This window comes from Conger conger, chromosome 7 (assembly GCF_963514075.1).
Source record: "Conger conger chromosome 7, fConCon1.1, whole genome shotgun sequence".
Classification (NCBI taxonomy): Eukaryota; Metazoa; Chordata; class Actinopteri; order Anguilliformes; family Congridae; genus Conger; species Conger conger.
In genome coordinates, this window is record NC_083766.1 from 30433435 (window position 1) to 30449494 (window position 16060).

At 42.4% G+C, this 16060-nt stretch overlaps 1 protein-coding gene across 1 annotated transcript in view; it reads left to right on the forward strand.

Annotated features, from left to right (window-relative positions):
* The window catches only part of tbcelb (tubulin folding cofactor E-like b), a 28520-nt gene continuing 12460 nt past the window's right edge, over positions 1-16060 (forward strand). The window contains exons 1-8 of the mRNA XM_061248006.1: positions 1-115; positions 4030-4150; positions 8030-8258; positions 8670-8809; positions 10631-10812; positions 12385-12641; positions 14013-14139; positions 14931-15047. Coding sequence (XP_061103990.1) covers positions 8054-8258; positions 8670-8809; positions 10631-10812; positions 12385-12641; positions 14013-14139; positions 14931-15047 — 1028 coding nt within the window. The 5' untranslated portion in view covers positions 1-115; positions 4030-4150; positions 8030-8053. The remainder of the gene's footprint in view (positions 116-4029; positions 4151-8029; positions 8259-8669; positions 8810-10630; positions 10813-12384; positions 12642-14012; positions 14140-14930; positions 15048-16060) is intronic.

Below are 16060 nucleotides of genomic sequence, written 5' to 3' on the forward strand. Positions count from 1 at the left end.
AGTGGCGCAGAGGTCGGTTAATACGTATTGCGTCACTTCCAGGATGACGGGGGAGGGGGGGTTGGTGTGACAAGTGATCAACAATAACAAGAATTATCACAGCGACTCGGAGAGGGTGAGTGCAGTCAAACCGTTCTTGTGAAAACCATGAATATGAAATGAATATTGTTAAAGTGTGCAATGTATGCTTACGGTATCAGTCAGTATAACATTTTGGATCAGTGATGAGCAGTTATTGAGTCTGGAATATAGATAACATATCTGGCTGCATTTGCTGTCGGTAGCTAGATAGCCAACGAGTTCGCTAACGGTAGCTGCCTTTAATGCATAAGAAAGGTAAGCCAGCCAGCAAACCAGTAAGCTAGCCAACGTTAGCTACTGTACCTGCAGGACTAGCGTTGCGAACTGTACACGCAAGTGTTTTGGCTCATTGGATGTCCATTAATCAAAATAATGTGATAACTTGTTTGCAAAAGGAATTAAAAGCTGATTTCATATCACTGAGTCATTTTGTCTCGGCATTTACATTTCATCACAATAGATAGATTGATAGCTCCGGAGCTTTGCGCTTGCCTAATGTTCTTATTTGAAAGCTCGAACGCTACTATTTGTCCTTGTAATGTGATGTTATTGATTTATCTCACGCGCTCCGTGCATATCAGCAGTAGGCTACAGTACGAGGAGACTGTAGCGGCCAACGTAACAGTGTAATAAAGTAGTCAGTCATCCACATAGCTGCCCTGGTACTGCACCGCTAACTTGCATGCTAGCGACTATAGATTCGCTGTAGCTATGCAACTAGATGCAGTTTTGACACATTTTGTTCTGCAGGTGGCGGGCGGTTATACGGTTATGGCGGTAGTACGCTAACACAATCCTTGGAATTAAGGAGGCGGATGTGGAATGTGGAAAAACATGTTTTGTCGTTTTTTGGTAATGAACATAGAATGGCCACTTAATGTATAACGGCATTTTCGGAACAGGTTTTAGCTGAGTAACGTTACCATCTACAGCTAGTAATTAAGAGCCTGATTGGACAGCAATGTGCTATGGAAATAAAGTGAAACTATGATATTGGTATATCAAATTGGTATAGCCTATTTCCAGTAGGCCTACAGACATTTAGGTATTATGGAGTGAAACCTGCATGTGCATTCTTCCATGGTCAGTTCTCCAGAGCTGCACTGTTTATGGTTCACGATGACAGATCTATCAAGGGCAACCTGGCTAAAAGCACACCCAACAGAAGTCCATGTTTTTTCCTGCTTGGCACAGGCGTGCATGTTTCTGTTCCACACAAACATATGTAAATTAAGCTCTTTTGCATCCTGTTTAATAAAAAATAAAATTAAAAAAACAGTCTGTAACTACGGAATGTATTATAAACTAAGCAGTTGGAAAATAGTTTAAGCCATAGATAGACGGAGTGGCCAGCACCTTTGAAAAAGCATTGACTGTTTTTGTTTTTTTTCATCTCAAAGAACATTTCACTCCCAAAACCATCGCCTCTGAGGGTTCCTGGTTTCAAAACTGTGGCTTGGGTTTTACTTGAAGCATACTTTCCCCCTGAAAGTTTGAGCTTACAACTGTGTCCCTGGTGATGTTTCCATAGCAACTCTGAACCCCATGAGATAGTTTGAAACAAAAGTGTTGGCATGACAGCTGTTTGTTTGAAAGTTCACCTTTTGTTATCACAGACTTTTACAGTAAGCACAGCTGCCTTTGAGAAGTTGATATGGCCCAAAGTGTCTTTTGTTATGTAAAACAGGTGCTCCTAGCTAGAAGGCTATTTAAAGAATTACGGTTTAAGGGATCCCTGGTATGATCATTGTCTGTCTGCTATTGTATTCATGTCTACATGCGACAAAGTTTTAAATGGCATTTCCACACAGTTGAAAATAAGGAGTGAGCTGCAATTGAACAAAGGATGGTACTTGTTTCAATGAATAGGTTGTTGACATGTTGACAAATAGCTTGCACTGAGCTTGGTTGGTATCTTTTAAGAAAGTCAAACAAATAAGTTTGGTTTGGCTGTGTGATCACCCCACTGTTGGATGTGCAGGCCCATTGTCTCCTGTCATAAAACAAAGGTTTGCTACACCAATGACTCAACACATTTGATATGGGTTGTTAGGTATGACTTCCCTTTGGTCTTGGGAAAACAGTTAAAATTAGGAAACTAGACTGAACACCGGAAGCCTTTTTGGTCAGTTACACCTGTGCAAGTTTATGGACATCACAGGCCTGTTTGAAGGATCTCTGTCTGTGGTGTCATCCCGTTGGCTGGCTGGCTGTTGGGATAGAGACATGCTTGGACCCTCTTGCTGAATGAGAGCTTCTGGGCAGGGCACAGTCCAAATTAACAGGCCAAAGAAAGATGTCACTCGAGTAAGCAAGCACATGTAATTGATAAGCCTTATCTTTAGTGGCCACCAGATGGGACCCCTTTCTCTTATGGTTTGTTGTCTTCCTGCTTTCCATGTCCTGCTTTCCATGAAAGAAACAATAGTAAACTTGGTCTGCCTGGTATAACTAATGGTGAAACAATATTAAAAATGAGAATATTCAATAAAATATTATGGTAATAATATTAATAGGCAAAATAGTCTGCATCCCCCAAACCAAATCACAGATACACAAGAACCACTCACATTCCCAAATGCAGAATTGGCATCCAGATAAAAATAGACCGACAACCATGCACTCAAACCTAACCATCACAGGGAGGAGGGGGGCTGGAGGGCAGGCCTATCAGAAGCACCTGTTCAGCCCTGGACAACGTCTGCGGTCTCCTTCTGGATATAGTCCTACTGCTCAGTAGCTTCAGGGAAGGTTTTTAATAGTAAATATGTGGAATGCATCCTGCAGTTAATTCTGCAACACTGCGAATTGAGTTAAACGCTGGGCCTAGTTGAACTATTTTTAGTCGTTTCTGTCTTTGGATGCTGTGAGCCACAAGAAACTAATTATTTTAATGAAGGAGCAGATGTGAGTAGCTTAAGCCTGGTAGGAAATACAGACTGAAAACTCACACGTATATTTTTGCAACATTTAGACCTTTGGGTCTTCATCAGAACAATGGTATGTTTAAGTGCTGCACCTTAAGTAGCCCATATGCGTTTAATATGATACACCATTTAGCACCAAGAAAGATGACACACGACACATAGTCTGACAAAGGAGAAGAAGAAACAGATTAAATATACATGGCAATCTATCTTCTCTATTACTCTACTATTACTACTAGTTTTCAAATACAGGCTAGAATACACAGATCTCCCATGAATTTGTGAAAACCTCTTCATACTTTATTCTTTAAATTCCTAATGTGATAATTTGACCCTGAAACATTATGGCAAGAACTTGCCAAGAATCTTCCTACATAGATTTTTTCAAAAGATAAGTATTTTGTTATGCTTTCTCGTTTTTAACAATTTATATTTGCTTCTTTTGTTTTGTTTGTGTGTGTTTTGTATGTGTATGTTTGCACATTTATTCAGCGGTAATTAATTAATGTATCATAGTTGAGTATAAATAATTCCATTGGCTTCAGAATTCCACATTCTGTAATGGATTGAAACAAAATTGTGTATGATTTGTGAATGTGTGAATATGATATGTGGTATTTTGTGTGTGTGTGTGTGTGTGCGTGCGTGCGTGCGTGCGTGCGTGTGCGTGTGTGTGTCTATATATGAGCACTTTGGATAGAGAAAATCAGTGCGACCCTCAATGCTGACTAATAGCTTAACTCTGAAATTCCTCACAAATCAATGAACAATATAAAAAATATATATATATATATATTTGGCAATTGGATGTCATTCTGTAAGAGCTGAATGGGGAAATGGGGAACATGAAAGAAAAAAGGGAAAATACCTGTTTCTATAAACAGGTATGCAGTGTTGTGCTGTGGGGAGTGGATAAGCTGTGTGTGTGTGTGTGTGTGTGTGTGTGTGTGTGCGCGTGTGTGTTGGGGGGTGTCTGACTTCCCAGGTTTCTGATTACTTGCGTTTTCTCCTGCACCCCCAGCTGAGCTCCCAGGCTGTTTTGTGTTCGCCTCTCTGCGCCTCCAAGCTGGGAAAGGTCATTTGAGAGGGAATCGAGGAGGATCCAGGGGCCAGGCCTCTCTGTGCAGCTGCCCAGTTGCAGGGTAAGGGCCCGACAGGCGACCTGTCCTCAGGCAACCTTCACTTATATCAGTGTCCTCAGCTGAGGAACAGTCACTGCTTTCGTATGCCAATGAAGGTTTTTTCCTTGCATAAGGCAAGCATTGCATGCTCCCACTGTTGTGTGATACTTTCTCAACGACAGCAGGTTCTTTGCCTGACCAAGCACATTGACAAAATTAGTGTTACCTCTTGCCAAGTGTTAATGCTCCCCACTTTCCTCCCCCCACCCCCCGTGGTCGCAGAATTTAATTATATGGGCATACAATGCATGCATAACGATGCAAACAAAGCTAAAATAAATTCTGTGAGAATGACTTATGCAGTCTGTGATCTTAGTTTTTAAAATTAAAAGAGAGTGCTTTTCCTGGCTCTGTACTCAGTGTCCTGTGGCCCCCAACTCGACCTCCTCAAATTGCTGCCAGTGGAGCTGCTTATACCGCCGTACTTTTCAAGTCTATAAAATACATGCAGTATACTTCCTGTGTCTTTTGAAAGAATGAGCCACCATTTTGTTTTATGATTAACGTACTGGTATGATGAAGGAAAGAAAAATCAAAATGGCTGTAGCAAGCAGATGGTAACACGTAGGTCACATACTGAGGAGGTGTTCCTGGTAGTTAAGGTTACTGCAGCTTCATACATGCTTCAGGATAGGGTACCATACAAAAATTGTGTCACAAAGAACCTCTGGATTTGCTAATGGCAGTAATGTAATCTATTTTAATGTTATGTAATCTGTTCCATAAAAACGTCCATGTGAATCACAAAAACCCCTCCTTGTCCAATTTACTTGCTTTGTCACCACCCGCTTGCTTTGATCTGCGGTTTTTGGAGAAGCATTTTCGGACCAAACCTGAAATGCATGACTCTCCGATCAATCCAGCTTCTTCGTTGGTTTTCCAGACTGCCAGAAGGAGTCCGCAGAATGTCCGTAATGGACTTAATTAAGTGGGCAAACATGAGAACTCCCACAAGCAGCAAATCAGTGAAAATATGGAACATCTTGACATGCTAGCTAGACATAAATGACTTCTGAGTCAAGGTTAGTCTGGTTCATGGTCATGATTTATGCAGCCCTTAGAGGAACTGACTTTGCATGACATTTGAAGTTTGACCATATAGTCCACTGAAAGGATTGCATAACCGATGCAGATACGGGCATTTTTCATCTGAATTCCAGAGATGGCTTTGGTGACTTTGCTCCAGAACTGCGTTAAATTGTTATTTAAAATACTTTAAAATGCAAACACCCATAAGAATTTCCTCAAATATTCGGAACCTATTATTTTCTTATGATCTTATATTTTGGTAAATAACATATTTAACTGAACATTTTCAGAGATCTGCATGTGTGTTTTCCACTGCTAGCGTTTCAATGAGTTCAATGCTTATTTGACCCAGTTATATGTTCCTATTGGACCCTGTTCCTGGATAGCAATGGATTCTGCTATTTCTTTGTTTTGTTTTTTTGTTTCTAGAAATGAAACCAATTCTGACATAAGAATGACCAAATGAATTCAAATACTGACAATGAATTGACTATGTAATCAACTGCCTCAGTTGGTCAACCAAGTGAGTGAACTGAATAACAGCTAAAACAAGCACACCCTGTCGCTCTCCGGTCTCAGAAATTTGCACACCCTTTCTCTGGCACTTGGACGATAGCTGGAACAGAGAGTGGCATGCTGTTTACTATCACTTTTTCCCGAAAATAGACAGTGTGTCTCACCCAGCTGCAGGGCTGTGCCATGGAATTTGCTGTGTCAACATAGCCATAAAGAGAGCCTGTGTCACGGAGATAAGCGCTTAGTCACCACCCAGACCGTCACAGAGCCTTGATACAGGAGGGAGGGGCATGTCAGTGAAGAGGAACACAAACAGTACTCTATATAATGAACTGTGCGTGCCAATGCCCAGCTGTAAATACAGTCCCCTCCAAATGTATTGGAACAGCAATACCTTTGTTTTTGCTATACACTTAAGGCAATTGAGTTTGAGGTCAAAAGATGTACATCGAATTTCAGCTTTTATTTCCTGGTATTTTTATGTAGATTTAGTTCAGGTTTTGACTGGCCAAGTCAATCACCAGATGCAATTGAGCATGTATTTCACTTCCTGAAGAAGAGATTGAAGGGAAAACCCCCCCAAACAAACAACTGAAAGAGGCTGCAGTAATAACCTGGAGCTCACAACAGAAGAATGCAACAGTTTTGTGATGTCAGTGGGTCACAGGCTTGATGCAGTTATTGCAAGCAAGTGATATGCTACCAAATACTCAGTTTCAATTACTTTCATTTACTTAAATACTCTCCAAAAGTATGTTCCAATACTTTTGCTGACCTAAAAATCTGATACCACACATCTAGGTGTAATTACCAGGAAATAAAAGCTGAAATTCTGAATTCTTATCTGATGTTCATCTTTTTATCTCAACCTCAAATGTATTCAGTGTATAGTAAAAACAAAGGAATTGGCCTTGCTGTTCCAATACTTTTGGAGTGGACTGTATCTACAGCAGTGGTGGGGAACACTCCGTCTGGAAGGCCGCCTCTGTATATGATGCCAACATCTGCTCTTAAGTATTTAATTACCCTGCCCGTTTATGTGATGTGACCTGCTCGCTGCGTTTACTGATGAATGATAGATAAAGGCCTCTCCTGCATCCTTGTATGAAGCATTGAGTCAACCAGCGTTGATGTAGGTAACTAACAGAGCTTGGGTGAGTGGTGGTGAGCAATGGCGCCAAGTCTTTCAGTTGCCAGGCAGATAATTGTCTAAGAGTAGACACTGTCATATACTTGGTTGACTTGGTAGAGCCTTTCCCATTCGTGGATGTTAATTCTGGGATAAATGCCCCATGACTATATTTAGCACTATACTCTCCGAGCTGTATTGCTACTTACAGGTATGTACTGAGGCACTTAACATTCTATTGCAAGTTTGTATCATGACATTTACTATTGTCTGTGTTGCAAACAACTTGCTGTTGTTTCTATTCTTTGCCAGGCCTTTTTTGTACAGACTCTGTCAGTTCCTCTGTAGAAGAGCATTTTTAATGTAAATTCACACTGCAGTTGCATTATTGGGACTGTTAATCTGTTTGAACCTGAGGATCAGCCATGTAGTTATTTCTAAACTCAGCTGGAAATCCAGAAGTGTGTATTCATTCTGGGTTGGAATGTAATGAAGGAGCACCTCCTTCGACAGGACAGTCACCCTCCTCACGCGGGTGCGATTTAAAGGCATGGTTTGTGTCGTACACCTGTCACCCATTGTCGCCTTCTGTCCTCATGGTCCAGAGGCCTTTTGGAAATATAATTTCTCACGATATGTTGAATAAATGACTTTTTGGATTATTACAAATATATTTCCCATCAGTGTTCTTAAAATAAAATGATGTATCTACATGTGATATGCTATATGAGTTTGCACTTTTGTCTTATGATATTATTATCTGGATTTTGTGATTTTATTTCTATGTATTGTCAGTATATCCCATTTCCCATTAAGTAGGGCTGATTAAGTACTGCACAGAAACAGACTTAGCTACTTGCTACCCAGACTTAGCTATGAAGCTATCTTTTGTTCCTTGGCAGGTAATGCAAAAAAACCCAGTATTAATACAATGATTAATACAATGGGCACCTCGAGCAAACACAATCGTTGCACATCAAGGCTTAAACGTACACAATAATGTCCCCATTATTAGTTCTAGAGAAGCATCATCGTCTCATTGTTGCCTAGTGATCTCATGATTGGCTTGTTTTCAGCCATTATTTCAGTTATACTGTAATTCAAAGCTTAATTCACTCTGAGCGCGGGCGGAGAGTTACCGAGATTCCGGTATTTTCTCCCATCAGCCATTCCTGCTCCACCCGAGGTCTATGAGTGTTTGGCTTTTCTACTGTTGGGGGCCATCGGATAGAGAGGGGATGTGGGACGGGGCCATGGATCCGCCTGAAGAGGAGGGGCGCACGTTCATGCAGGTGATCAGCGAGAAGTACAGCCCGGAGAACTTCCCTTACCGCCGCGGGCCCGGCATAGGGGTGGTGGTGGTTCCGACCGGCCCACAGGGGTCACCCATGAAAGGTGAGATTTACACACACACACACAGATTGTGTTTGTTATACTATTAAATATACAGTACTGCTATGTAAATGAAAGTAGTCATGTTTAGTATCTTGTTGCATATTCTTTGCATGCCATGACCTCCTGATGTCTGTGACCTATCAACATCATCAGAGTCTGGATATCTTATTTTCAGGTTGTCCTACAAGTGATACTAAAACTTGATTTCTATGGGAATTGGGGGGTGGGACTAGATCCAGCTGTAAATTATGCTGATAGCGTATGAAACACATTTTTTGGCTAAATGGCTTTAAGTCATCAAGGGTCCAAGGTGTCAAATGAGCCTCAAACCACCGTGCTGCTGCCAGATATGCAGTGCATACGATGGTGAGGTGAGCCTGATGTGTGTGCACACGGTGCGTCTCCCTGCAGATCGGCTGAACCTGCCCAGCATCCTGGTGCTGAACGGCTGCGGAATCAGCCGTGCGGGAGACGAGGGGGAGATCGCCGCCTTCTGTGCTCACGTGGTGGAGCTGGACCTGTCCCACAACACCCTGCAAGACTGGCACGAGGTGGGCACAGAGAGGCACCTCGCACGCCTCACCAGCACCATCTCATCCACTGATAACCCTGCTCTTGTAGGATGACACATTTTGGTACTTTGTGTAAAGTCAGAGATTATATTAGTTTCTGCTGCTCAGGGGACCCCGTTTAGCTTGTGTTTCAGTATTCCAGAGGGAGTTCTTGCAGTACGAACTACATGTAGGTTGCTGTACAGAACTAGTGAAACATATGCAACATACTTGGACGACTAAATGGGCAAACATTTGCAGCGTTATACACAGATCAGCTGATGTTAAATTTATGACTGGCACAACATTCCTCTTCTTAAAATAACAAAAATGAGAAGCCAATATATCAGTGGATTTTTCCAAACCAATCTCAAAGAAGTATATGGATCCCAAAATGAAATAAATAAACATGCATTTTTGATACATATAATCATATGAAAGAATGCAGCAATATGTATAAACGAGTCACTAAATTGTGAAAGAATTAAATAGGTAATACTCAACCCATTGTAAAATATTATTTCAGCATGCTTGGCATGTGAGTACAGCTACACCAGTGAATGTTCTCACATGTCCGGTACAGTACCAGCCCATTTTCCAGCTCGACTTTGTTAGTTGGCATTTCTCTGCTCATAGTGCCTATGACATGTGTAACTAAGTTGTTGTGTGGAGAAACCATGTGGCGCTGTCCATAGTGACCAACTGTCTTCCCATACACTAAGCCCCCCGTGCGGCTAGGGTTCGATTCCCTGCCATGCCACTTTCTGCACTGTAATCCCATCTCTGTCTGCAACCCTATCTGCTTTCTCCTGTCTGAGTGAAAGGAAAAATACACACAGCAGACCTTTACACTTTCCTTTTAAGAAAAAACCAAACAATTATAGAGCCTTGAAATTAGTGTGGTGTTTTAGGATTGTGCTTGTTAGCATTAGATCAATTTTGCAGAGTTTAGGCTCCTCATTAAGTTGTTATTTAGATTGTATGAAATGCCTTATTTGTTGAAAGCCATAGGAGTAAAAAGGTAAGTCGTATAATTGCTGGCTTTAAAATGCCTGCCTTGAAATATTGATGGAGGAGACGTATTGTTCCATGTAGATGCTTAAGGGGATAGAGGGCATTTCCATTTTAAATATTAATGAAAGCTAATATTGTTTAGATTTTTTTTGGTTTTTTACTTTATTGCTTTGCTCAAAATACAGAATATTCTAAAATTATTATGTATATGCTTCAGAGCACTCAGTTCTAAAAGCACATCCTTTGTCAAAGTGGTCTTAATGGAGCTTCTCAGTAATATCATTTAATGTGAAATAGCCCCAGATCCCCTGCCTTGTAGTAAAATAAACTGATTCTTAAACTGGGGAATTTACCATTGCATATAAATTACAGACTGGCTTAATTTTGTTATAGAGCTATTCTGGGACAGAAGTAGGTCAGGAATACATAATTAAAACAAGGTGAAACCTTACAATACCCACTAGAGTTATTTAGCATTTGTGCCGTATATGTAGTATGCAGTTCTGCTATGAAGACGGAGATCAGCCAATATGGCTGTTCAAATGTCAGCCCCCAGGTTTTTCCTTTAATTGCAGGTTACAAAGGATAACCCCTGAAATTAATGCATGAAGTTAATAAACAGGGCATTGCATGTGTCATGATCTAGCTTGTATTTTCCTATGTGGCTAGAAATTTATACTGGATGTTTTTTGGGTGGATGTTTCTTTTCTGTAGAGCCAATGTGCTGTACTTCTTTAGGGAACGAGGCTGTTCAAAATATTATCTAAAATCATTCACTCGGATTTCTGTCTTTCCTGGTTATTTTAGATCAGTAAGATTGTGACAAACATCCCGAACCTGGACTTCCTGAACCTGAGCTCCAATCCCCTGAGTGAGTCTGTGCTGGAGCCCAGCTGTGCAGAGGCCTTCGTCAGAGTGCGCCGGCTCGTCCTCAACAACACCCGCGTGTCCTGGGACACCGTGCACAGCCTCACGCGAGAGATCCCTGAGTAAGGCACCCCCTGCTGGTGGGAGGGGAGAATCACTCATCCCCTCCACGGCCCGAACAAAACTCTTACTGCTAACCATGGGGAACTGCTTTAACACTGTGCAAAACATAGAGAGAACAGATTCACGTTCAGTTTTAAACTCTTAACAGGTCCATAATGGAACGGATGTGCTCTATCAGAGTAAAACATACTCTGACAGATTTGATTTAACACAGAGCATTTTTCTGTGAATCTGTTCATCCTGGGAAACTTCATAATCATCTTAAACCTTGATTTTACTAGGAAGTCACATTGAGGCTGTTTACAAGTGAGACCTAGAGTCAAGATGGGGCTAGGCCAACAAGGCAGCAAGAGTAATTACTAAACAGTAAGACAAACAACAGGCAAGTGTGAACAAATTGGTAGTGTGTGTGTGTCTTGTCAAATTGGTAATTTTTCTGTCTTGGACTCTCGAACTGTGACAGGGGACCACAAGTGAATTCTTTTGGACCTTGGGGAATACAGTTTATAAAAAATTCTAGAATACTAGTCAGTTTTGTTGGGTGACCTAGTTGGTTCGACCTTATTTAGAGAAGAAGGTCAGAGATCCTGACTGCATGAATCGCTGGTTAATGTTTTGACAGGAGAGCTAGAATTTCCGAAATTCACCTTTTCTAGCTAGGCATGCCTAGGATCATTTCTATTGACATATATTATCATTGCCTCCTATTCAAACAAGAGATACCATATTTTTCAAATACTTCACCCAATCCATATTTATCACATGTCATTTTCCTGGATTGACATAAATATCCTAGCTAATAGCAAAAATGTTTTTGTGCATGCTTTTGTACCTTACAGTATAGGCTAGGAATTGCTCTTTTTAATAACAATTCAGCTTAGGAGGCTGTCCAGTCTTGCCATGTATAGTTTAAGTAGAAGTCAATTTTTTCTTAGAAATGTTCTTGTTTACTCTGGGTGATAAACCAATCACACAGAACATAAAGTACATTTGTGAAAAAAGTAAAAGCTAAGTTTGTCATTTGATTTGACAAAAATGAATAGCTAATATCTCATTTCTTTGAACTAATAACCATATGATTTTGTAAAAAAAACTGCTGTACAATTATTAAAAAATACTGTAAAAATACTTAGACATAGGATAAAAGATGCAGTAATTTGTCTGGACAAATGGTAGATTTGTATATTCCGCTAAGCCAGTATATACTGTAGCTAGGTGCACACAATTGCACTTAGCTACCTGGTAGAGGCCTGTCACATGGATTCATGATGTCCATCCCTGACAGATAATACTAGCAAAGACAGCCAGCATATTAATTTGAAATAAAGAGCTTAGTTTAAATAAACTGAAAATACTTGATTATTCTAAATGTTATTTGAACTGCCATGCTCAATCTTAGTATATTTTCATTTCATGACATCCTAATATTTTTGCCTAATTGTGCCTTATGTATGTATGTATATTATTATTATTATTATTATTATTATTATTAGCAGCATTAGCATTGTTAGCATTATTAGCATCATTATAATTTGTGCATCATCAGCCGTTCACTCTGTGCCTTATTGCAGGTTGGTGGAGCTCTTCCTGTGCCTTAACGAGTACGACAGTGTGACCCCCTCCACCGTACCCTGCCCCTCTCTACGCCTGCTGCAAATCACAGACAACAACCTGCAGGACTGGGACGAGGTGCGCAAGTTTGGGCCCATGTTCCCCGGCCTGGATACCCTGGTCATGGCCAACAACAACCTGACCTCCATCCAGGACCCCAGGGACACGCTCCGCCGCCTCTTTCCCAACCTGCGCACCGTCAATCTGCACAACTCAGGTGGGTCCCTGGCCGGAGCTCATCCAGGCGTGCCAGTGTTAGCCAGAGCTTAAACTGAGGTGTGCCTTTTGTGAGAGACCGCTCGGGTACGTTGCCAGATAGAGCTCGCCTAGGTTTATCCAGAGCCTAAAATCAGGCACTATATCCCAGGTAGGTCCCCAGGTAGAGCTCACCCAGGTGTGCCAGGTGTAGTTCCCATACTTCATTGCCGTACTTCTTCCTCAAACTATTCGATTAATGGTTCGCTTACGAACGCTGGAACAAAGTAACACGGAATGACTTGAATGTGCTCGTTAGATGTTAATATGTTATATTTTGAAATCAGCCCTTAGGATAGCCTCACTGTCCCCTATAGCTGCATTTCTCCAGTGGAACAGTAGGAGGCAGTCTTCTCTCACTGTCCCAGTAGCTGAATGGGTCGGTAACAGTGGTAGTGTTCTCTCAGCCCTCTCTGTAGCTCCACTAAACCTGGTGAGGAGATCTGCGGCAGGATGCTGGAGAAGTAGGCTCACATTATATATTCACCCATTATATACCCAGCTTCTTGTGGTTTTGAAGCAGCTGCTTGGCTGCATGGAACCATTTCAAATCTCCTCTGTCCTGCTCCTGAATCACAGAGACACTACGTCACACACTGATACAGAATCACTCACAGACAGTACATCATACACTGATACAGAATTGCTCACAGACACTACATCACACACTGATACAGACTCATTCACAGACACTAAATCACACACAGATTCTGAATCACTCACACAGATGCTAAATCATATGCTGGTATTGAATCACTCAAATTTTACACAAACTGGATCATTTACAGAGATACTAAATTTCACAAACACTTCCGCTCACACAGAAAAAATGACCCACTTGTTGTGGCATAAAAAATTTGCTGAACTGCTATACTATACCTGAGCAAGTTGCTATTGAGAAGCTCTGCCTTTTCTTCTGCCTCTTTGTTTTAGTCTCTATGTAGCTTCAGGCTGCCCGTTCCTCAGGAGGGCTCCAGTTCACGTAGCAACACTGTAGAATTTGCTTTGTTGAGATATTCCAGTTTTTAATGGAAGACCCTTTCGGTGACTTACTCTCCTCCCAAAATAAATCATTTAGTTAAAGTCCAAGTGATATCTGGAATTATATGTTACCCAGATCTTTTCAAAATTAGGTTTTGTATGTGAATTACTTGTTCTTTGTTCAGTGAATATATTTTAGAGGTGTTTTGGTGCAAATGTTATAATCCACTTTAAGTACAGTGCAGTACCCATTTTTAATTTAATCCATGGGGGACCTTGACATTTGCATGTCTAAGTGAGATTGAGTGTAGAGTGCAAATAACCTGTGTGTGTGTGTGTGTGTGGGTGATAGGTCTGAACCAATGGGAGGATATAGAGAAGCTGAACTTCTTCCCCAAGCTGGAGGAGGTGAGACTGCTGGGAATTCCATTACTGCAGACCTACACCAACACAGAGCGGCGCAGCCTCATAGTGGCACAGTGAGTACCTCCACCTGCAGGCAGTCAGCACCATGTACACCAGTACTGAATCACACACAGGTACTGATTCACTCCTACTGATACGACATCAGTCACACAGGTATACATTACACACTCATACTGAATCACACATAGATTCTGAATTACTCGCTCTGCCCTACCATGCTCAGATGGTAGGGCAGTATCTCCCCCAGCTACTCACTCTTTCTCTCTCTCAGAGAACTGACACACACATCCATGGACACACACACACACACACTCCTTCTCACACAACACACACACACACTCTCTCTCTCTCACACACACTCCCTCTCTCACACGCACACACACTCCCTCTCTCTCACACACACACACTCCCTCTCTCACACACACACACACACACACTCCCTCTCTCTCTCACACACACACACACACACACACACACACACACACTCCCTCTCACACACACACACACACACACACACACTCCCTCTCTCTCTCACACACACACACACACACTCCCTCTCTCTCTCACACACACATACACACACACTCCCTCACACACACACTCCCTCTCTCTCTCACACACACATACACACACTCCCTCTCACACACACATACACACACACTCCCTCTCACACACACACACACACACTCCCTCTCTCTCTCACACACACACACACACACACTCCCTCTCTCTCTCACACACACATACACACACACTCCCTCTCACACACACACACACACACGCACACACACACTCTCTCTCTCACGCACACACACACACACACTCACTGCTGTGGCTCCCGCAGGCTGCCCTCCGTGACGGTGCTGAACGGGAGTGTGGTGACGGAGGCAGAGAGGGAGGACGCCGAGCGCTTCTTCATCCGCTTTTACCAGGGCTATTCTGAGGAGGAGGTGCCTTACAGGTGAATCCCACAATGCACCTCTCCTGTGCCGATACTCATGTTCTTTACACAGGAGCAGCATTCTTCCCATCTATGTCATCAGGAGTAATCTTTTGACTTGTATAACACCTATAACGCTGTGGGTGTTTCTATAACTCAGAAGGTCCTTGTGGTCTGTGACCACTCTCCACTCCTCACACTGTGACCTTCGCTCCTCACACTGTGACCATCCTCCTGGTGTATGACATCAGGACTGTGCACTGCAGGACTGGAGGTCTTCCTTATTTTTCTTTCTTTTGGAAATAAAAGCCTGCTACATCACATTACAAAATATTTAAAATATGTTTTTTTCTTTTACTTTATTATCTTTTAACCCCTCCGGTTAGCTTTTCATCAGTCAGGCTCGGCCAGTGAGAGAGCCTGAGAGTGCGGGTCCTTTCCTGGTGGTCCCCGCATTTGATCTGGGGCGGGCCGATTGTGCCAGCTCAAATTAGCCCGTGACACATGTATCCTCTCCTCTGCATCCGTGTGGCGTATTCCCAGACACCGCTCCAGACAGCAGAGAACAACCCGGCACGGGCCAGATCGAGTTCTGTCCCCTGCTTGCGCCCCCGGCTCGCCTTGTCTTGTCTCCCCTCAGTGGGAATTTCGGGGCCGGCCCGCGCTGGGAATCGGAGCGTTCCTCCTCGCCCGGCGCATTCCACTTAACCCCGGGAGAATGCGGGGAACGGATTGGTGGCGAGGCGAGGAAATCTAACCTTTAGGACACAATGTGGCCAGTCTCTGGCCGCTCAATGACTCCTTTGTGAGCAATACGCTGATCAGAAAATGGATACACTAGGGGGCAGGGTGATTTTCCCCTCCCTCCCTTTTTATTTTTCTTTTAAAATATATTTATTTATATTCGCTTTTTTTCATTCTTGAAGGGGATTGGGCACTTTTATCCGTTCATCCATTTGTAATGAGAGCCGGTGTGCCGATTCTGAAGGTGGGGGGACATTCACAGGAATTGCCAGATTAATTATGACATAAGG